At 42.7% G+C, this 22,780-nt stretch overlaps 1 protein-coding gene across 8 annotated transcripts in view; it reads right to left on the reverse strand.

Moving 5' to 3' along the window:
- Positions 1-1,565: 1,565 nt before the first annotated feature.
- Positions 1,566-22,780, reverse strand: part of PDE1C (phosphodiesterase 1C) — a 653,560-nt gene continuing 632,345 nt past the window's right edge. For 3 of the 8 annotated variants that reach the window (XM_089315477.1, XM_002713741.6, XM_017344418.4), the window contains 2 exons: positions 21,753-21,821; positions 1,566-3,690 (listed from right to left, as the gene is read on the reverse strand). In XM_089315477.1, the coding sequence (XP_089171603.1) occupies positions 3,521-3,690; positions 21,753-21,821 (239 nt within the window). In that variant the 3' untranslated portion in view covers positions 1,566-3,520. Of the gene's footprint in view, positions 3,691-13,183; positions 14,659-21,752; positions 21,822-22,780 lie in introns of those variants that run through there. The other 5 variants (XM_089315480.1, XM_070059705.2, XM_089315483.1 and 2 more) reach the window with 2 other exon arrangements.

The raw sequence follows: 22,780 nt of genomic DNA on the forward strand, positions 1-22,780 counted from the left end.
AGAGATCTATTTTCCTGTTGGCAGCCAACAGGAAAAATGGAACCTTGCAAATGACTTAAGTGGCCTTCCATCTATCTTAGGAACGGGGCTTTAAGTGCAGATCCTAGAATGAAAAAAAGGTGATCTCTACTCTTCTCCCACAGCGGGAGAAGGGCCCAGTCCCAATAACAGGAATCTGGAGTGACTTTGCTATTGCTGAAGTTCAGTAGATGTGCTCGTGTAAGGGCAAGCTTGTGGCAGGAAGTGAGGGCTGGCATTCTGCATACCTGTGAGTGATCTCGGGTCTACCCTTGAAGATGGTGCTATTAGATGGAGGGGGAGAAAACCAGCAACCAGGAATCCTGGTCAGCTGGTGATGGAAGAGATACTTAGACTAATTCCTTTCCTGCAGGGAGTGCTCCTGCCTAATCATTGGATTGTGTTAAACAAGATGCTCCTTCAAGGCTGCTCTTGGGCCTTTGTGCTTAGAGGAGTGGACTGCTGCCTGGCAGAATGAGTTCATATGCTTTGAACATGCCCAGAACTTGTATGGTGAGGTGAGAAACTGATACGCGATACAACGTTGGGAACTTAAAGAACAAGGGGGAAGAGAAAGTTCTGGTAGAAGTCTACAATGGGGCAGATCTGTGCTTTAAGTAGCTGTAGCCAGTGAGAAATCCTGCAGAGAGCAGCTGCCTCATAGGTGGCTGCTGCTACTGCCTGACTTTGAATCTAAGTAGTTGCTTTATGCTGTGCTGTCATCCTAAACCTTCAGAAACAGTCTGCTCTGTATACCTGTTGTTGGAACTTTGGAAAAGTAATGCAGCTGAGTGTGGAGAACGTATAGGGTGAAGGACAGCTCTGCAGGAAGTAAGATTCAGGGAGTGGTATGGGGTGTAGGAGAGAGCAAGAGGTGGCCGTGATAGCTGGAAGGCTGAGAGCCCCAGGAGTATGGGGACACAGTCAAGAGGGAGTGTTGTGAAAGGGGGATGTCAGGTTTCCTCGTGACTACAAAAACATACACTGAAGTACAGAGTGACGTAGAAACTGGGTGCTACGCCATCTGACTACAAACTTTGAGCTATTTATCTGAAGTTGAAGGTTTAACTAGATGTTCAAGAACTACTGGCACTGCTCTCTAACTCAAGACTTCACTGCACTCTCCAGGAAATTGTAGCTAACAGTTGAGTCCTTACTATAGGCCCAGTCCTATGCTGACTTGGGTATGACTCTCACTTTATAGCTGAAGAAACTACATATGGTTCATGCAGCCAGGGTTTAGTTCTAAGTTTTCTAACTCCCAAATCCAAGTTCTTAACTCCTAGCTGTACAGCTTAACATGGAATGATTTGAACTGGGTTGACAACCCAAGTGTTAATCTGATGAGCCCTTGTTATGGTTTATTCCTATCAGCAAACGTGTTGGGGCTCTAGGCAGGAGAAAGTTACAAAAGCTATTACCAGAATCATAAAATGGGAAAGAATAAGTTTATACCACTCACCTTGATGAGCTATTCGGGGCTGAATAGGGCCAAACTTAGGGGAAATGCAACTTAAAAATACCAGAATTCCAAAGATGACTCAGTCTTTTCAAAATGTCTTTTAATGTACTTCAGAATATAATCAGCATGTATACATAAACTATCAGGCAAAAATAAGCATTTTACAAGTAGAGTGTTAACATTCATACACTTAAGTGTTAGCAAAGGTTGGAAACCAGAGCAAAGAATGCAGCAGGAAGGACCTTCCCAAGGAAAGTGCCTCCACCATTAGGCAGCACAGCTACCCTGAAGCTTCACAGAAGACTAAAAGTGCTGAGAAATAGATGGGGTAGCGGCCTCATCCGATGATGTTCCCCGTGGGCCTCCTTGTGTAGCCAAATGGCCCAGCACAGCAAGCACAGCACCCTCTCTAGGCAAACAGTAAACACCTGTTGCGTTACCCTAGATCCACCAGCCTGCAGCGGGGTTTTCTGCCCAGTTAGCAGGCAGGGAATTAAGAATTACAAACGGTCTCACTTAACATAGTCACAGTGGTAATTCCTTTGGTATAGCAACTACACACCCCTGAAGTGCCATCACAAACCCCAATACATAAACTGATTGGAGGCATGCTGATTAGTGAACCCTGGAGTTTGTGCAACCTGAATCACTGCAGCTCATTGGAAGTGAACCTCTTGCATTCAAGTTCTGAAGGTTAGCCATCAGAACAGCTCCTTTATGGGACTACTTGGGAGTGTTGCCCTGAACACGGGATCTTTGCTGCTTCCGTATATGTATGTTACTCACCAGGCTCGGCAACCACAGTCAAAGCCTATGTGATTATGCAAAATGCATATAGGAACCCCACTTCCTAGCTAAGCAAACAGGTGTGTGTGTGTGTGTGCGTGTGTGTTTTTAAAGAATTATGCCATTAAAGCATGGAACACATTTAAATGAAGCCAGAGTAGGATGAGGGTTAGGCCTACTGACAAACACGTAGGTTTCCTGGTAAACCAGGCCATTTCTGAAGGGATTGAATGTTGTCCTGGCCTTGAACGTTTCCTTCACTTCTGTGACTTTTTCTCAAGTGAAAACTCCATGGAGACACACAGAAGGGATAAAGATGCCACCATGAAGGAAGTGTCCTAAAGACCATTACTCCACCAGCTGTGAGCAATTGGGATCCCAAAGGGCTTTGGAAACGCTGCCTACTAGAAGATGCAACATCTAACTTAAAGGCATTTCTGGTCTTCTGGAAGAAAGCCTACAAACAAGGAGTAACTAGGATCAGTATTTTACATTCTCTTGCCCCAGGACCACAGAACCAAGCTAATATCCCTGTGAATCTGAAATATGGGGTCTTGCAGACATAGGTCATTGAATTCCAGCATTGTCTACTGTGGGTAGAAATTATAGGACAACCAAACCAAATATGTTCCATGTAAACTCAAATCATAAAGGTATACTGAGACTATTGGGTATGAGATGTGATGAGAAATTAAATCTTAAACTTAAATCTGCTTTTGTAAAAATCTGAATTTTGAAATACCTGTAAACCCAATTCATAACTGGTCTCTAAGATTACTCCACTCAGAACCACAAATCTTTTTGAATGCCCTTTGGAAGTTACATACTTGAATTTTAAGTGAGTCTAACAATTAAGTATACTCTAAAGATTTTAAAGTGCATTTCTTAAATACATCAATTAAGTCAGTATTGGGAAAGTTAGATTTTAGTTAATATGGCAATTTCACTTTTCCAAGCAGGTCTCATTCGATCTTGGTCCCACTTGGATTTTGAAATGCATTGTGAAAACAGCCCTTTTTACTAGCTTGTTTCTGGAATCTGATTAACGCCCCCTCCTCCCAGTCAATGATCAGGTCTATAAGGGAATGACAAAGCTGAACATCGCATACAGCCTTCATGTTGCCTTAATGCAGTCAACGTGACAGTACCAGCTCCAACTAGTTCCAAAGGTGTTGCAGGTGTGTATCACTAAGTCCAGTGACTGCTAAGAGGCAGATGGATGAGCCCTTCTTCACTCCCTCTTATCTCCTTGACTTATTTTCTGTTCCAGTTATGGGAGATGTTCTGAATCTTTTTCAGTTTGATTCTCTGATCTAGCATCTTGTACCTTGCAGGATGCTCGTCAGTCTTCTTTGGGACTGAAGGTGCGTAGGAGCTGGATGCATAAGCAGGGCGTTTAAAGTGACGCAGAGGAGGCTTGATGACTGGACACCAGAGAGAAAGACAAAAAAACCATCAGCCTCAGCAATGGCATGGCATGACTTAAGAATTCTGGGCAACTTCCTCTTAAACAGTGTGTATTGAATTACCAATAGATGAATAAGCCCACTATCGCCTCAGTCACTTAAAGACAACAAATGACCAAATACATAGCATAGAAAGGGTTAAAGAAGCATGATGTGACACTAGGGTCACCTCTGGGACCTGTAAAGCAAAATGGAGTCCTCAGTCATGGTTAGCACTTGGCATCATATGTAGGAACTTGGTTTTGGATAGTGGTGCTCAATCTGACAAGGATATCACTGAATTTTCAAGACCCATCTAAAACAACTCTGAAACCAATGCATACACGGGTCAAAGATAAACATGTCAAGCACAGGATAAGGTACCCGACAATTTTTATCATTGTGGAATTGTGAACTAGATCAACAAAGATACTGATATTCCTATACAAAGCTAAAATTGGAAAAACAAGACCCAGTGTTGTGCCTTAGTGAGTTAAGCTGTCACCTGTGATGCTGGCATCCCATATGGGTACTGGCTTGAGTCCCGGGTGCTCTACATCCAATCCAGCACCCTGCTAATGGCCTGGGAAAGCAGTGGAGGAAAGCACTTGGGCCATTGCACCCACAATGGTAGCAGGGACTCAAGCACTTGGGCCATCTCATGCCTTCCTAGACACATTGGCAGGGAGCTAGACTTGAAACAGAGCATCTGGGACTCTAATTGGCCCTCTAATAGGAAATACTGGCATCATATGAAATGCTGGCATTGCAGGTAGCAGTTTAATCAGCTATGCCGCTCTGCCAGCCCCAGAGTTCAAATCCTTATGTTCTAGGGTTTTTTCCCCCACAAACTCATTAGAGCCCCACCCTACTAATAAGTGGAAGAGGTCAGTCTGTAAAGGTTATATAACATATGATTACATTTATGTGACACTTAAATTCTTAGAGGTAGAGTCACAGATGAGACAAAAGTCTCCCATCCACTGGTTTACACCCTGAATGGCTGTGATGGCCGGAGCTGGGCTGATCTGAAGCCAGGAGCTTCTTTCAGGTCTCCCACACAGGTTACAGGGATCTAAACACTTGGGCCATATTCTGTTTTCCCAGGCCATAGAGAGCTGGGCCCTAAGCAGAGCATCTGGGACCTGAACTGGCAACCATATGGGATGCTGGGGCTTAGCCTACTATACCACAGCACCAGCCCCCCAAGCTTCTATTTTTTTTCTTATTTGAAAGGGAGTTCGAGAGACAGAGCTTCATCCACTGGTTCATACCTCAAATGGCTACAACAGCTGGTGCTGGGCCAGTCCAAATCCAGGAACTACTTCTAGGTCTCCCACGTGAGTTTCAGGGGCCCAAGGGCTTGTCCTGCTTTCCCAGCACATTATTGGGAAGCTAGATTGAAAGTGGAGCAGCTGGGGCTTGAGCTAGCATCCACATAGGATATTGGCGTTGCAGGCGGCGGCTTAACCCACCATTCCACAAGGCCAGCCCCTGTGTGATGCTCTTGAAAGGACAAAAACTATAGGATGACAAAAGATGGTGTTTTGGATGAAGGAAGAATGCTTAAATATAAGTACTTCAAGATTTTTATGGAAAATAGAACTAAGATGTTTGTAAGCAAAACAAAAGTATGTATACAAGGAGACCTCAAAGATTCATGGCTAATGCATAATATGAAAAATACGCACTTAAAACTTTTTTCATCAGAATCAACTTTCATAATGGATTTTCTGATGTATCCTTGCAGGTGATAGAGGCTTTTGTAAAGCACTGAAACTATTCCATATGATACCATAGTGGTAGATACACAGCACTACACACCTCAAAATCCATATGCCTTTGTAGCACAAGGAGAGATTCCTAATGAACAGAAATAAAACACTATTTAGGAGGTCCTAGAAATACCAGAATTCAAAATGGCTAAAACACAACCAAACTGCATCACAAATAGAGGAAAGGACCTCCTGGAGGAAGGTAGTGCAATGGTCACCTAAGTAACTCTGGAATCTGTAAGTCAGGGGGAAAACTCTGCACATAGAATAGTGTATTCTAGTTGATCAAATTGTTTTGGGGTGGGGAGGGGTACAGCTTAAGAACTCTAACACCACTCTACACACACTGGAATTGATCAAGAATCTAAGTGGAGAGTTGATAAGAATGATGGGCATGGGAGTATAGATACAGAGGAGGCTGGAATGAGCTGTGGTACTGGATTAGACTTGGAGTTGTATGGATTTGCCTATAGCTTAACAGATAGGCAGTTATACAAATACTTAATGATGCACACATTAGTATACACATACTTCCTTGTTCTGTCTGCTGAAGAGGTCTCAAAGTGAGGGAAATGATTATAGCCTCAGAAGCTTCAATAGCAATAAGCATACCTAATGATAAGTTATTTAATACCACTCCAATAAAAGGAAATAGGTATGAGGCCAGCCCCATAGTGGATAAAGCTGCCACCTATGGTGCTGGCATCCTATATGGGTGCCAGTTCAAGTCCCAGCTGCACCACTTCCAATCCAGCTCTCTGCCGTGGCCTGGGAAAGCAGTAGAAGATGGCCCAAGTTCTTGGGCCCTTGCAACCGCATGGGAGACCAAGAAGCTCCTGGCTCCTGGCTTTGGGTTGGCGCAGCTCCAGCCACTGTAGCCAATTGGAGTGAGCCAGCAGGTGGAGAACCACCCCCCCCGCCCCGCCCTGTGTAACTCCAACTTTCATATATTTTTAGGAAATGGGGCTCCTTGTAAGAATGACTGACTCTAGGACTAAAGTACAAAATATACAAAAGTACTAAAAAGCAAACACATGTACACAATGATAAATGAATCCTGAATAAAGAACTGAAACGCCAAAGCTTGGACAACTTGAACAATAAGATAAATAAGGCAGTGTTGTATTATAAGCCAAAGTATAAAATATCTGAGTCCATCCTGATATCAACGAGTGAATGTAGGATAATAGACAAGCTACCTGGAATTCTGCATAAGAGACCTACATATTTGTACCCTCTTCAAGGAAGGGGGAGCCCTTAGCATGAGCTGGTTGTAATAATGTCCTTCCAAAGAAGTATGTCTAAGAAGGAAGCAAGAGAGTAGCTTACAGTGAAAGAATCAACATGACCCCACCCAGGAGCCCAAGGTTGATATCAAAAGTGTTGGTAGGACGTACCTTGGATAGTACTGATGAAAACTAACATTTACCTCTGTGGTCTCTGTACAACATACAACCTCACTATAATATCACATATATCCCAGTTGAAGGGCATTCCTCAAGGTCATCAAAAACAAGGGATGTCTGGGCAACCATCACAGTCAAAGGGGACCTGGGGGGATCACTATGAAGCAACACTGGAAGGGAAAGTCACCAGGGAACAACTGGGATATCTGACTAAAGGTAGGAACTTCAGGAAACCATGCACGTATCATCTGTCTTCTGCCCACAAAAATGCAGGTTGGAGACTATCTAACTCCTCCTCCCTCCAGTACTTCTGCTGTAGACCTACACCAGCTCTCCTGATCAGTGAGATGATTGTAAATAGGAATAAAGATCCACAACCAGTTACAACACATGGAAGATAGAGCAGATATAACTAGGTGAAAGCTGTGACAGCCATGTTAGGGTTGACTAGTTACCCCAACACTAGCTCTTGCTGGATGGTGATGCACAAATGGGCCAGTTGGACAGATGGGTCAAATCCCTGAGGCCACCTTTGTGGGAAAAATCTTCCAATGGCACATTTAAGCATAGTGTCCATGATAAAGCAAAACACTAGGAACAACTTAAATATACAATCATAAGAATAAATTAATTTGGGGTAAATTCTTAAAATATAAACCTGACACTATAGATGGTATAGATATCAACAAAGTTGTATAATACTGTTAAAAGCAGTACATATGATCATTACTAGTAATAAGCACATGTATAGGAAAACCTGAAATACTTTCATAAGCTCAGCAGTGGTTACTTCTGAGTAGCATAAACATTTTCTTTTGTCTATAATTTTTCTATGATCACTCTAAGTATGTAATTCTCTAAGGATCATTGGAACTATTCTACAAATCACACCTAATAGTTGGTAGAATTGTTCATTTTGTGTTAATATAGACATCTCAATAGCAGAATACTTTTTTACAGCCTCCAGACTAATAGGCATATTTATTCATTGACTTTGAATACCTGCTGGGTACTGCTGAGCTAGCATTGAAGGGAGCAAATTCTTGTCCTAGTGAGGTTTCTATTCTAGTAATACCCTCAAATTTGCAAATCTCTTGAAGAAACATTTTCATGTGTAAGATGTGCTATGACTACAAGCTCTTTAATACCCACACCAACTTGGCCTTCTAATTTGCAAAGTATAGTAAACACATTCAGCACAAGGCCCTATTTTGACTTTGTATATATTCCATAATCCAGGAGAACGGAGTTGAAGATCTGGGAGTACCTAATTGGGGTTTCTTCTAGGTAAACAAGAGATTATGGCCCCAAACTCTTTAGGAATAAACAGTACTATTACCTGGATATAGTGAGGAGAGAGCACACTTCAGATGAAAGATTGTTGGAATTGCCTGGGCTACCTGATTTACTGCTCTTCAAAGTCAGTCCCTCTCCATATTCATTCTATTTTCTCTACTCAGCATGAATCCAGCCAAAGTATTATTGAATTCCTCACATCTCAGCATGAAGAAACATTTGCCATTTGCTTAGAATCCTGACTGTCAGAATAGAAACTCTCCTTGCCATTGAAGATGCTGCAAATAGAGTTGAACCTGCTGATTAGAGATCCGCTCCCCAGCGAGATTGTGGGAATACTTATATACCTGCTGTCACTCTTGCTCAAAACATGGGAAAAGGGAAAATTTCATACTGTGCTACTCTGTATGCATTCCTGGCCTCTCCCATCTGCAGAAGAATGTGCTGTGATGACGGGGCACAACAGCAGAGCCAGGAAGAAGGCACCATCTTGAACTTGTACGAGTGTGAACTCCTGGGGTATTCCTGTTTGCCCTCTGGTAATTCCTGATGTATTGGATCTCAGCCTCCTGACGATGAATGGGTACTACTCACAGCCGGGCCCAACCAGTAGTACAACTTCCCTCCCTGGTGTAGAACAACCAAGCTAGGACAGGGCCCTGAACCCCTACCCCATACTTATCAAGTTGAACACTTCTTCCCTTTGAAGACACGTTCAACAGGTCTATCTCATCTCGGTGATTAACTGGAGACAATCTATTTAGCTAATGAAGACTTTGACTAAGGCACATATCTCTGCCTAGAAACTGAACTTGGGAAAATCATTATCAAATATAACTAGGAAAAGACAGCTCAAGACAAATTAAAACATCATTGTATCCTTATAACTACATGCATTTTTTTCAAGTAAAAGATCCTAAGAGTTCTCATCTACTTACACTCATCACTTTCATGAATTGCCATTATTCCTGACTCTCTGCCCCTTATCCTGTTACCACTACCTTGAATTTCTTTTACTCCCTTGTACTTGATGGCTGCTTTTTCTTGGCATGGGAAGATATTATACAGAGTTATCTTTCTACAGAAAAATTATTACTCAACAAACTAATACGAGTTAGTTGTGTTTGGGTATTCTAACATAAATGAGGGGCTCAAAAGTTTTGTTTACGACTTATCGGTCTGTTTCCCAAAGCACTCTTGAAAAAAGTGTGCAATAGATTTGAGGAGAGGGAGGGCTTCCAGTCTCGACTTGAACTGAGTTCAAGTTAGGATCTTCTCACCAGAACTTGATGCCTTAGATGATGGTGATCTATATTGTGAGAACAGCCAATAGACTGTAGCTTTTCTCGATTTTACTTGAAGATTCCCTTTATCAGTAGCATTTAATAGTGTTGAACAGAAAACACTTATGGTATCTGATGTAATTTATTATTTTTCCAAATCCTAAGCCATCCTCTCAATATACCCTTGTTCTTACCCAAGAGCAAGACTGAAGAGTCACTAGTTCCCATCTACATTTGAATCTGGCCTAATTCCCTGAAGTTAAATGTGACTTCTGGTTCTTTGAAAGAACTTCAAGGTGATCACTGGAACCACCAAGCCGCAGTGCAATGGCATATTCAAGTAGTGAACTTCTCAATCTCTAACACGGCATCCCCTCAAATGGTAACATCTTGGCCTATTGTTAGCTTCTGAATAAATGCTAATATTAGCATCTTGAAGTGTTGGGCATCTGTTCATTCAAATATAGCATCATGAAATGTGACCTTTTGAAAACATTTCCATCAATAGCTATTTTCTACCTGTACAGACACTAAACAAGATAATTTATTGCTACTTAAATGTTTTACATGAATAAGAAATATTCCTGTCATTTATGCCTAAAATCTGCTAAAAACAAGTATCTACTTGTGATATTGGCTTAATCGTGTGGAGAGCCCTTATAAAAATGCACAGAAGTCACCTAAGTTATGAATTCCAATGTTAACTTCAGTGCCATTGAGGACAGAACATAAGAACTGAGCCCTGTGGTTTTCATTTCAGGATCCACTATGGTTGCTTAAAAAAATGCATTGTTGTACTAGGTACAAGGCTAAGAATTTAAGATGAACTAGCACTTAATCACTATGCTCCTGCAACACAAGCATCACTGTGACCCCATTTCTGGGTGAGGAAATGGGCTGAGTTGAAGTAATGACTTTGTGGTAATGACTCAGGAAAAAAATGAGTGTCCTATTAGAAGGTCTGTTAAATTACTGCCTTCATATCTTCACTGATCTGGGCCAACCTGGAATGCTAACAGGTATTCCAAAAGTCTAGGTGATGGAGAAGAGACACTCAAGTCTGAACTCAAGGAGTTTAGGTGAAAATGTTATTTAAGTGATCATCAACCCTGCCTTCAATAAGATCTGAGAACCATGTGGGGAGTTCTTAAATCCTGGTGTGAAAGTTTTATCTTGGAGCATTGACAGCAGAACCTGTGGGGATGGGACTGAGACCGCAGGAGCTCTTAAAGCTCACCAGATAATTCCACCACGCCAGATAGTGCTTCAACCTCTAAACCTCTTCCTCATCTTCAATCCATTATCTTGGGTGCAGTTCCCACCATCCTTGGAAGATAGCCAGATTGAGTTCTAGCTTTCTCTTTACATGGGTACCTCATTTCAGTTCCTGTCTTTAAAAATGTAGATAATGACACCCCCTTCAGAGGTCTGTCGTGAGAATGAAAACTTATGCCTGTGACAGCAGCCAGCACATTGCTTGGCACATAGTAGTGCTCACTCAATATAGTTGTCATCCCTTTGCTGAGATGAAGACCCTGTGTTTTGGGAATAATCTGGGAGATTTGCAACTGCCAGAACAATTCAGTAGCAGCATCCTTTTCCAACTATGGAATTCATTTGTTCCCCTGAAAGGCAAAAAACATTAATGAAGTCATGTTGATAGGAATCCCTTCCTTTGTAGAAAGGCAATGTTTGCTGAAACAGAAAATTACTCTTAAACCATGCACATTAGATATAAGGTTGTCTAAGGTGATAAATCTAGCCTTAAAATCTTTGAGATGTGTTTCATATTAAAACCTGAAATGATTAAGTCCATTATCTATATCTTAACGATGGCTCTTCAAGGAGATCCCTCTACAGTTTCCACTTTTTTTAATCTCAGTACAAAGTTCAAGGGCTGGAAGTAGGAAGCAGGAAGCCTATGCTCTGAACTTGACCAACAGGAGCCCAGTTGATTGAGCTTGAACCAAGCCACCATTGGTCTGGTATGGAAAGATCACCTGGGAAGCACTTCCAGATCCCCTTGAGAATGTGTCCGTAAATAAACCATACAGTTCTGTCCTTCATCCACCTCAACCATCTGCCTGTAAGTACCAGCCCTGAATGCACATGGGATCATCCAGGGAGACTTACAAAGTACTGATGCCCAGGCTATTCACCTCAAAGTGTCTGAATTAGTCCTTTTGGAGAGGAGCCCAAGCACTAGTATGTTTGAAATACAACTGATCCTAACTGTGCTTGGGATTGAGAACCACTATGTTGGAATGAGTTTGTGAATGAATTGGCTTACAGTAGAGTCACGTGCCATGTATCTGGGTCACTGGCAAACTATGATAGCAAAGAACATACAGTCTAGATGTATAGTAGGTTAAACCATCTAGGTTTGTACAAGTGCTATCTGTAATGATTGTATAATGATGGAATCAACTAATGTATCTCAGAACATATCCCCATTATTAAATGACACATGATTATATAGGTTTACAGGGATGCCTGAAGCTGCTGATAATGGGTTCTGGTCAGTGTGTTCAGACCTGCTCCTTTACCTGTTGGCTAAGAGTTACCAACCCTTGGCCATGTACCAAAATCTGACAGATAAAAGTAAACATTCATAGGCTCTCCTGAGTGAGGCAGGTAGTGGTATGACAAGACAGGGGCTGTGCTATTACCCGCTGTGAGCTCTAGGGAAATGAGTAATCCACACTGGCACTCAATGTCTGTCTGCCTTCTGTATAATGGGGAAGATAGTAACCTGTGTGGTGGTTGTAAAGACCTTTAATGGCTCACAGATGAGAAAATGTGTCTGGTACATCGTGTGGTGTCTAGTATGTCACAGGTACTTGGAATACCATGACTGTAACAAAGCACAGGAAGATGAGAGGTCATTACAAATGCCTTGTAGCGGTGCCCTGTCTGTAGGCTTCACTGTCATGCAAAGTCATGTAATTCCCCACACAACTGAATTTTACTACATGAAAAATCTCGCCATACAACCAAGATTAACTTAGATTTACTTGTCAATATTTGGCAGAGAACATACTACTTTGATTCACAAAGACTAATTATCCAAAGTGTTTATTTCTGGAAAACCATAAAGATAAATTTTTCACACTTCAGCGAAATGGATCCATCAAATAGCTTAAGTCAAGTGCCTTCCCAAGCAGAATACAAACATTCTTTGTTCTGAATGATGCAAATGATGTGAAAATACAGGCATTCAGTCACCTTGAGCCATGCCAAGAGACAGAAGAGCACTAGTAATCCCAACAGGAAGTGTGACTTGCACAACAAACCATGATAGGAGTTACAGTTCCTGAATTCTAACCTGAAAGTAATTGGGAAACTGTAAGTAGATCAGGAAAATCCCAAGGATAGTTCTGCTTAAGGCTCTGGCTTTCACTTTGCAAGGCATAGTAACTGGAGTCACTTTGGAAGCCATTCTTGAACCTTTGGTTCCCTGGTCTTATAGATACATCTGCTTTGTGACTTATTACATGGAAAATTCTTAATGTCACGAGAACAGGAACAGTGTATATGCACACTTACAACCTCAGAACTTGAGCACTGGCAACAGGTGGTGCTGAGAAATATTTAAATGAGTGAACAAACTACATCACTCTAGGTAAACTTCAAAAACCTCCCATTTACTAAAGAACAAATGAACCACTTATTATATATACCAGCTGGCAGAATTGACTGGAATCTTCCAAGCCAAATTTTTAAGAGGTTTATTTACTTGAAACTCAGAGTTACACAGAGAGAAAGAGGCACAGAGAGGTCTTCATCAACTGGTTCACTCCCCAGTTGGCCGCAACAGCCAGAGCTGCACCGATCTGAAGCCACAGGTCTCCCACATGGATGCAGGGGCCCAAGGACTTGGGCCATCTTCTGCTTTCCCAGGCCATAGCAGAGAGCTGGATCAGAAGAGGAGCAGCTGGGACACAAACCGGCACCCATGTAGGATGCTGGCACTGCAGGTGGTGGCTTTACCTGCTACTCCAGAGAACCAATCTCCAAATACTTCTGTTTCAGCAGCAACATCTTTAACTAGACTTGCTGCCCTTGTTTAAGAATGTCAGCAAGTCCCTTTCCTCAAGTCGGGGCCTGAGCAGATCTTTGTTCTTATTGAAACATGACGACCTTGGCTCACTTATCCATGCTTCCCAACAGAGGCACTGAGGTAGGGTTCTGCCTTCCCTGAGTACGAGACAGGGAAAAGAGACAACCTAGTGAAACCAAAAAAATCGGCTCTCTACCTGGTCAGGTGTCTGGGACCCGAGGGCCTAATACTGAGGAAATGAAGAATGAAAAATATTCCTCTTTTGTATTATAGTTTGTAGTTCTCATTCTGTCTGCCCTGGCCTGCCTAAACTGCGTGCTTCATGCTGGTTCAATGGAGAATAGTCTGAGATGACAGCAAGTTAAGTCTGGAGCTGGCTTCGTCTCCTCAACATGTGCATCTTCCCATGTGGGCATGTGAAGATTGGAAGCTTAGGCTACTCAGTAGTCTACACTAGCGGGGACCAATATCACTAGAGGCCTGTGAAGATCAATTCCTCCGGCTTAGAGCCCTGCGGGGTGCTAAGTCAGAGTAGCAAATAAGCTTTGATGCAGTTCTGAGTAGGCGAAGCCTGCCATCCCTGAGATGGTGACATTGCTGAAAGACTGCAGACCGGGCAGAGCCCCTCCACACCCGGACTGTGTACTTGAAGCTGGTGCTTGGGGAGCTGAGCTCATCCCCAAGCAGAAAACGGGAGTGAAGCTGCAGCACGGACTCTTCTGCTTCATACTCACTGGCAATGAATCCCACAGCAAATGGCACAGACCTGTCGCCTGCTATCTGCCAATTTAGAGGAAGCCATTGATCTGTTCATGCCTCGACTTCCTAGTTGACGAAATGGAGGTAATAGTATCTTCCTTTTGAAAGTTGCTGTGAGGATTCAATGAGATAATGTTAAGAGCCTAGCATCTCCCCTGATGTTCATAGATACGCAATATACAGCAAGGTATCTGCTAAAACCCCATATTAAGGAGAATCGAAGTCCTCAGTTTAGAGGTTAATAACTTAAAAATATGCATAATCTTTTACAAAAACCAACATAAGCTTCCTAAAATGTCTTCTGAACTTGGAGTTGATCAGGTTTCTTCTGAGGAGTCCTCTGGATGGATTTTCTTATCCGTAGTCTCCTAAATGGGACATAAAAACAAGGTCATTGTGAGCCAGCTGGTATCGGAATGCACATGCACTTTCTACAGCAGGCAGTGTAATTCAGAAGCCGAGCGCATCTACTGCCAACACTACCGTGCACGCCAGCAACTGTGCGCAGGGAGCAGCAATTGGCTACATCTGCATCACTATGTGACTATGGCACTGTACCTTTCCATCTAAGATCATTTTCAACCAAGTGATGTGACAGGTGCCCTGGGGAATCCCTCAGGTGTATCACTGGCCAATCTTCATCGTTTGCAGTTGTGACTGTCAGTGGTGCCGGGGCTCTCGGCTACTCAGGTGAAAGCCGGCGTCTCCAGCTTTCCATCACTGATGGCCCACCTAGGGAGTGTGACTGGTGCACAGGTCCCATAGGGCAACAGGTGACAGTGGCTCTAGGAAAAAATGGCTGCAGGTGCTCTCACATTACCACTCAAGAGGCACGGAAGTGTAAGGAAGCTGGGAGACCAGGAGGAAGCACTTGGCTCCTGGCTTCGGCGCAGCACGCCAGCCGTAGCAGCCATTTGGGGGGGTGAACCAACAGAAGGAAGACCTTTCTCTCTTTCTCTCACTGTATAACTCTGCCTGTCAATAAATAAATAAATAAAAAGATGACAGAGCCAAGATGACTAACTTCAGTCACATAAAAATACGAGAAAAAGGACCATGTTTCCAGCAGACTGGAAATTTTCAGTGGCGAAGGAACATGACGGATTGGTAGGTAGTGAGGAGAGTGAGGCATGCTGCCATCTGCTGTGCTACCAGCCACTCCTGTAGCTATGTGACTGGCTCCCAGCTGAGAAGTGCCATCTCGCTAGGCAAGGGAGAACTTTGGAGTCCCCACAGGCTTCAAGTCTGACCAGGGAGCTGGTAAGGGTCTGGGAGACTACATTAATTGCTCCCTCCCCCCTTCCATCTTCCTCCAAAGTGGCAGACTGAGTTGGCTGTGGTTGAATCGCAGCTGAACTTCATTGATTTGGAACAGTAGGCAGTCCTGCTGCTGACCGAGGCTGCCAGGGACAGGACAGCTTGCAGGGAAAAGAGCTGACCCCTTGCACCTGTGACTATGAGGTCATAGAGCTGAGATGGTTACAGACTACAGCTGGGTTCCCATGTATCCACCCGGAGCTCCCTGCATACAGGGCACAGGTCTCAGTGAGGAGACCAACTGCAGAGTAGACTGGTGTCCTGGACAGTGCATGCACCTGGCTAAGTTGAGGTATTCTGGCACCATGAGCTCACTCTAAGCTCTGAATTGCTGGTTCACTCTGGCGCACAGAAGAGCTGGGACTGAACATACTGGCCGGCTCCAAAATCCTCCCTTCTGACTGTAGGCAGAAGTGCTCTACTGTGCCCATCTTGGTGTCACTCTGGACCCTTGCCCCACCCAGAGCTCCCTGGTTTCCCCCAGCACACGTGGAAATCAAGTATAAGTAGTGAGCACTCCACCGAGCCTCACGGGCACATTTCCAAGAATGAAGCCTTCAATCAAAAACTCATCTTCCAGAGGAAATTTTGATCAAAAGATTCTTCAGATTTTCTCTATCAACATAGAAACACAAGAAACATGAACAAGGAAGGCAATGTGTCTCCCCAAAAGGAACATATAGATATGAGATTGGCTAAATACCTGGAGAATTCATAAACAATGATCATACCTTTACTGAAAACATTAAACAATCTGTACCTGACATGGAAAATCCTGCAAAGAGATGCTGGGGTTGGGGGGATGGCAGAAATACTGAAATATTAAAAATGAAGTATTCAATAAGTACAACTTAAAGACAGAAACCCTTAATAGACTTGGAAAGGCAAAAGAAATATCTAGAAGATCTTCTGAATTATCTTGGTTGGACAAAAAGGACAAAATGTTTGGAATCTAAGATACGATCAAAAAACAAGTCTTGGGAGTTCCTGAAGATATGGGGGGGGGGGTGAAGAATGGCTTGGAATAAACCCATTTAGTGATATAACAGGGGAAAAATTTCCCAATTTGCAGACAGATATGGACATCCAAGTACAGGAAGCACATAAAACCCCAAATAGGTATGACTGGGGTTGGGGGGAGGACCTCACCATGACACGGCCACCTTTTTGAAAGCTTGACTACAAAGAGTACACAAAAGCTCAAGAGAACTGCCAAATCGCAACTCTCAACAGATTAACTAATCTCTCAATAGAAACCCTATAGGCAAGGAGAGTGGAGTTACAGCCCAAATCCTAAAAGAAACTGCCAATCCCCAGGCTACTGGACTGAACAAAGCACTCATAAGTGAAGGTGAAATAAAGGCCTCCTAGGTTAAGCAAAGATTGAATGTATCCCCACCTAGCCAGTCTTACAAATGATACTGAAGGGTAAACTACACACAGAAATATTCACTCTGCAGTGGAAGAATGTTAATGGACCAAAAGGAAGATGTAAGCCTAGTACAACAAGGGGACTTCAACATCCCACTCATCGTTGGACAGATCAATCAAAAAATGAATAAAACAAAGCTAACCTACACCATATATATAGATGCCTAGAGAACATCTCCTCCCAGAGCTGCAGAATTCATTCTTATCAGTGCATAGAACGTTCTCTAGGATAGAGAAAGTTAAGAACAAACAACAAGAACCTCACAAAATTACAAACATGTAGATACTGAACAGCATAGCTCTGAATGAACAGTGGGAATTCAAATTCCTTAAATAAAAATGAATATCAAAACGTATAAGATCCAGCAAAAACAATGCCTACATCAAAAAATTGGAAAGGTGTCAAATGATCTAATGATGCATCTCAAGGACCTAGGAAAAACAAGAACAAACCAAACTCCAAGTTGGAAGGAAAGAAATAAAAATTAGAGAAGTGAACAAAATAGAAATCAAACTACACAATGATCAGTAAACAGAAAAGCTATCTTTTTGGAGGGGGTGTGGGAGTTGAACCATCAGCCTAACCATAAAAAGACCAAAATTAATAAAAGCAGAATAAATGTTACTGATAACACATACAAAGCATTGTTAAGCGTTATTATAAACAGCAATACACTAATTAGAAAATCTAGAAATGGATGGATTTCTAGACACAACTCACTAAAACTGAGGCAAGAAAATAGAAAACCAAAATAAACCAATAATCCAGATTGTTGGGAAGACTCTTAGCTGTTGATTTAATCTCAAAGAAAAGCCCAGGAATGGATGGCTTCACTGTTAACTTGAGTTCTACCACACTTTTAAGGAAGAATTAAGCTAGTTTGTTTGGGAGGGTTCCCTCTCGTTTATTCTGAGGCCAGCATTATGTTAATTCCAAAAGCAGAGAAAGATACAACCAAAAAATTATTAGACCAGTATCTCTGATGAACATAGATGGAAAAATCCTCAACCAGATACTAGCAAATTGAATCTAACACATTAAAAAGATCATTCACACAGGCCAAACAGCATTTATTCCAGGGAATTTTCAACATATACAAATCAATGAACATGACTATCAGATGGAAAGAAAGCACTTGATAAAACACAGCATCTTTTCAGGATTAAAAAAAAAGAGCATTGTATATAGAAAGAACATACCTCAACATAATTACAGCAATATATGACAAACTCAGTCAGCATTATGTTGAATGGGGGAAAGCTAGAAGCATTTCCACTAACATCCAAAACAGGATAAGAATGCCTATTCTTGCAACTATTATCCAATACAGTTCTAGAAACTAAGCAGAACCATTAGGCAAGAAAGGGATACCAATTTGAAAGGAGAAAGTCAAATTATCCCAGACGACATGATCCTTTATATAGCAGAACCAAAAGATTCCACTTAAGATTACTAGAACTAAGGTTGCAGGATATACAAACAGCATTCTTATATACCAACAATGTTCTGCCTGAGAAAGAAGTTAAAAGTGAGTTGCATTCAGAATACCTACAAAAGTTAAATACCTTGGAAATAATTTAAGATGAATGTAACCAAGGATATAAAAGCTCTACAATGAAAACTACAAAACATTAAACACATAGAAAAACTTTACATGTTGATGGACTAGAAGAACTAATATAGATATGTCCATACTATCCAAAGCCATTGGGATTCAAAGGGATTCCAAGGACATTCTATAAAGACCTAAAAAACAAAAATCCTAAAACTCATAAGGAAACACAAAATGCCCCAAATAACCAAAGCAATCCTAAGCAGTAAAATCAAAGCTGGAGGCACCACAATACCAGATCTCAAGACATAGTACAGGGCTGTTAAAATCAAAAAGCCTGATATTGGCACAAAAATAGACATGTAGACAAATGGATTGGAACAGAAACCCTAGGAATTAATCCACACATCTACAGCCAACTTATCTTTTTTTTTTTTTTGACAGAGTGGACAGTGAGAGAGAGAAAGGTCTTCCTTTTGCCGTTGGTTCACCCTCCAATGGCCGCCGCGGCCAGCACGCTGCGGCCAGCACACCGCGCTGATCCGATGGCAGGAGCCAGGTACTTATCCTGGTCTCCCATGGGGTGCAGGGCCCAAGTACTTGGGCCATCCTCCACTGCACTCCCTGGCCACAGCACAGAGCTGGCCTGGAAGGGGGGCAACTGGGACAGAATCCGGCGCCCCGACTGGGACTAGAACCCGGTGTGCCGGCGCCGCAAGGCGGAGGATTAGCCTAGTGAGCTGCGGTGCCGGCCAGCCAACTAATCTTTGACAAATGAGTTAAAGTCATTTCTTGTAGCAAGAATCTCTTCACCTGGTGTTGTGAAAATTGGATTTCCATACGCAGAAATCTGAAACAAGACCCTTTCTTTACATCCCATACAAAAGTCAGCTCGCAATGGATCAAGGATCTAAACTTAAGACCTGAGGGCATCAAATTACTAGAGGAAAACATAGGGGAAATACTGCATGACACTGATCTAGGCAAAGACTACCCGGATAAAAGCCCAGAAACACAGGTAATAAAAGCAGAAACAAACCAACATGATTACATCAAGCTAATAGGATTCTGCGTAGCAAAGGAAACAAAGCACAATGGGAGAAAATATTTGCAACTGATACATCTGATCAGAGATGAATACCCAGAATACATAAGGAGACCACATTACACAATGACAACTCAGTTAACAAACAGGCAAAGGATATAAGCTGGCATTTTTTTTTCTAAAGGATTAACTAGAAATGGCTAACAGACATCTGGGAAAAACTCAGGCTCACTAGCCATCAGGGAAATACAAATAAAAACCATAATGAGGTATTACCTCATTATATACCAGTTGGAATGCTTATCCAACAATCAAAATAACAAATGTTGTCAAGAATGTGGGGGGTGGTACCCCAATTTACTGGTGGGGAAAACACTGGTACAATCATTATGGAATAATGGTATGGAGATCATTCAGAAAACAAAAAATCTCCCGTAGGACTCAGCTGTCCTACTCTTGTTAGCATATCCAATGAAAACGGCCTATGAAAGTTACCTGCACTCCCATGTTTATAGCAGCTCAATTCACAATAGCATATACATGGAATCAACCTAGATGGCCATCAATTGATGACTAGATAAAATGTGAATATGGCTGAGTAATATTCCATCATGTATAAAGAATGGAATCCTGACATTTGCAAAAAGATGAAACTAGAGACTATGCTAAATGAAAAAAGCCAGACCCCAAGAGACAAATATCATGTTTTCTCTAATTTGTTACCTTATATAGAAGATAAAAAACGTGTCAACATTAGAAAATAGGTTTTCTTAAGTGGTGCCTTACTCAGTTTATGTGTATCACATGGGTTAATGTCTTTTGGAAGTGTTGGCATTAGCAAGAGTGAAATGAGGATACATACTAGAGGAATAACTCGATATGTTCTATGGAAATAACTTTGACCATAGTGTTCCAAAACCTAAGTGCATACATGTTCCTTGAGCCAGTAATCGATAGGATAGAGTCTTGCAGATGGAATCAAGATTTACAGATGCAAAGGACTGATTTTCATAAGTATTCTTACTTTATAAGCTATATAAATGGCAAGTTAGCAATGAATAATGTGTCAGAATCATAGAAACATTAGAGTAACCTGAAATGCTTAAGTTTTCTCGTACGCATTAGGTGGAAACCCCTATAGGTCACAGGCTGCTTCCATATTTCCCAGCAGATTGGCTGTGAGTACCTACTGTGTGTCAGGATGAAGCTAAACTTACAAGCATTATGGAGGGGGGGTCTTCAAAAAGTTGATGGACATGCTCACAAATCTCACACTAAATTCCATAAGTCTCTTGAAGCCCCTTCATATTTCTGTTATTCCCCAAACATGAGAAACCAGAAGCCCTAAGAAGTTGAAGTATGTATTCCCACAGCTTGAAAATGGAAAAGTTGGTTTGGACTCTAGTTTCTGAGCACAGACTCGCCCTCCTTTCCTTGTACCAACTGCCCCTCAATGGAAAAAAAACAAGGGATTTCAAGAAAATCATGGAAAATGGAGTAAAAAGATAAGTTTAGGAGCAGGTGCCTAGCCTTGTGGTTAAGATGCCCATGTTATACATCAAAGCACCTGGGTTAAATTCCTGGCTCCAGCTTCCTGTCATTGCAGACCCTGGGAGGCGGAGGTGTTGGCTCAAGGCAATGGTTTCCTGCCACCCACATGAGAGACCTGGACTGTGTTCCTGGCTTCCAGCTTTGGCTCCGATGCAGCCCCAGATATTGCGGGTATTTGTGGAGTGAGTCATCAGGGAACCTCTACCTCTTGTCCCCTCAAATATTTTTTTTCCCTCAAATATTTTAAAGATGGTCATTTTGGTTAAAAGTATAGGCTTTTCATAATGCCTATTCATGAACTTTCTAGAGATTGCATATTTCTATAGCAAGTACATAAAAAAAGATCAAGGTTCTACTCTTCGAGTGGGAGGGAATGTGTACCTCGACTGAAATATGTCCATTTCTGGTAGAACCTTTTATAAACATGGATATCAGACCATGTTCTGGAATAGACTGGATAAGTATGGGGTCAGATTCTGCTTACCACTGCTACCCTCAACTCCTAAAAACCAATCCTTTCCAGTGTCTGGTTACTAAGATAATGATGGGATGTCTCTTTACCCACCTGGCAAGGTGAGACGACTTGTAGAGTTAGTGCTTGGGGCTGGTGAGCCATGAGAATGCCGCTTTATTCCTGTAAAGAGGGGAGAAAGGGTAAGGAAAAACAGGATCATAGACGGGTAGACGCTCATGTGAAATGTTACCAAGTGATCCAATAGTTTAGAAGAAGATTGGGTGAGGATGTGGGAATGGGGCATATTCTGTGGTCCAGAAAAGCCAGGGGCACAGTCATAACCTTTATGCTTATGGTCTGTGATTGGCAGGTGGGTATGTTGAATGCCAACACACCAAGTGGGGCTGTATCTTGGCTGTACCTTAGCATCAAAGCTTTCCAAATATGCAGTGCCTGGATAATCTTCTGCCCTACCTAGGCACTGCTAAAGCTCCCAGAGGAGCCTTGTCTGCACCCAGGTGGAGAGCTGGTAGCTGCAAGAGGGCACCCTCTGTATTCAGAGCAGAGGATTCGGGTTCTGTCCCTGTCTTGTCCCTCTAGGATCTCGTGTGCTACAGGGCCTCAAACACTGAGCTGGATGGCTCAGTCTTGGATCCTCATCTACGATATGAGGGAAGATGCAATTTAATCAGGTTCTGGTGAGGATTAAAGGAACCAGGGCACTCCCTGGTACCTGGAAAACCATGAGTGATTACACCAATAACAAGGTCTGGCTTTCCTAGCTGCTGGTAACAGAATTCCTAGTAGGAAGGGATTATCTTTGTATAAAGAGTTCAACGGGGCTGGCGCCGCGGCTCACTAGGCTAATCCTCCGCCTTGTGGCACCGGCACACCGGGTTCTAGTCCCAGTCGGGGCACCAGATTCTGTCCCGGTTGCCCCTCTTCCAGGCCATCTCTCTGCTGTGTCCCGGGAGTGCAGTGGAGGATGGCCCAGGTCCTTGGGCCCTGCACCCCATGGGAGACCAGGAGAAGCACCTGGCTCCTGCCATCGGATCAGCGCAGTGCGCTGGCCACAGCACACTGGCCGCGGCGGCCATTGGAGGGTGAACCAATGGCAAAAAGGAAGACCTTTCTCTCTG

Source organism: Oryctolagus cuniculus, chromosome 16, assembly GCF_051225735.1.
Source record: "Oryctolagus cuniculus isolate XC-2025 breed Fujian yellow rabbit chromosome 16, ASM5122573v1, whole genome shotgun sequence".
In the NCBI taxonomy this organism is placed as follows: domain Eukaryota; kingdom Metazoa; phylum Chordata; class Mammalia; order Lagomorpha; family Leporidae; genus Oryctolagus; species Oryctolagus cuniculus.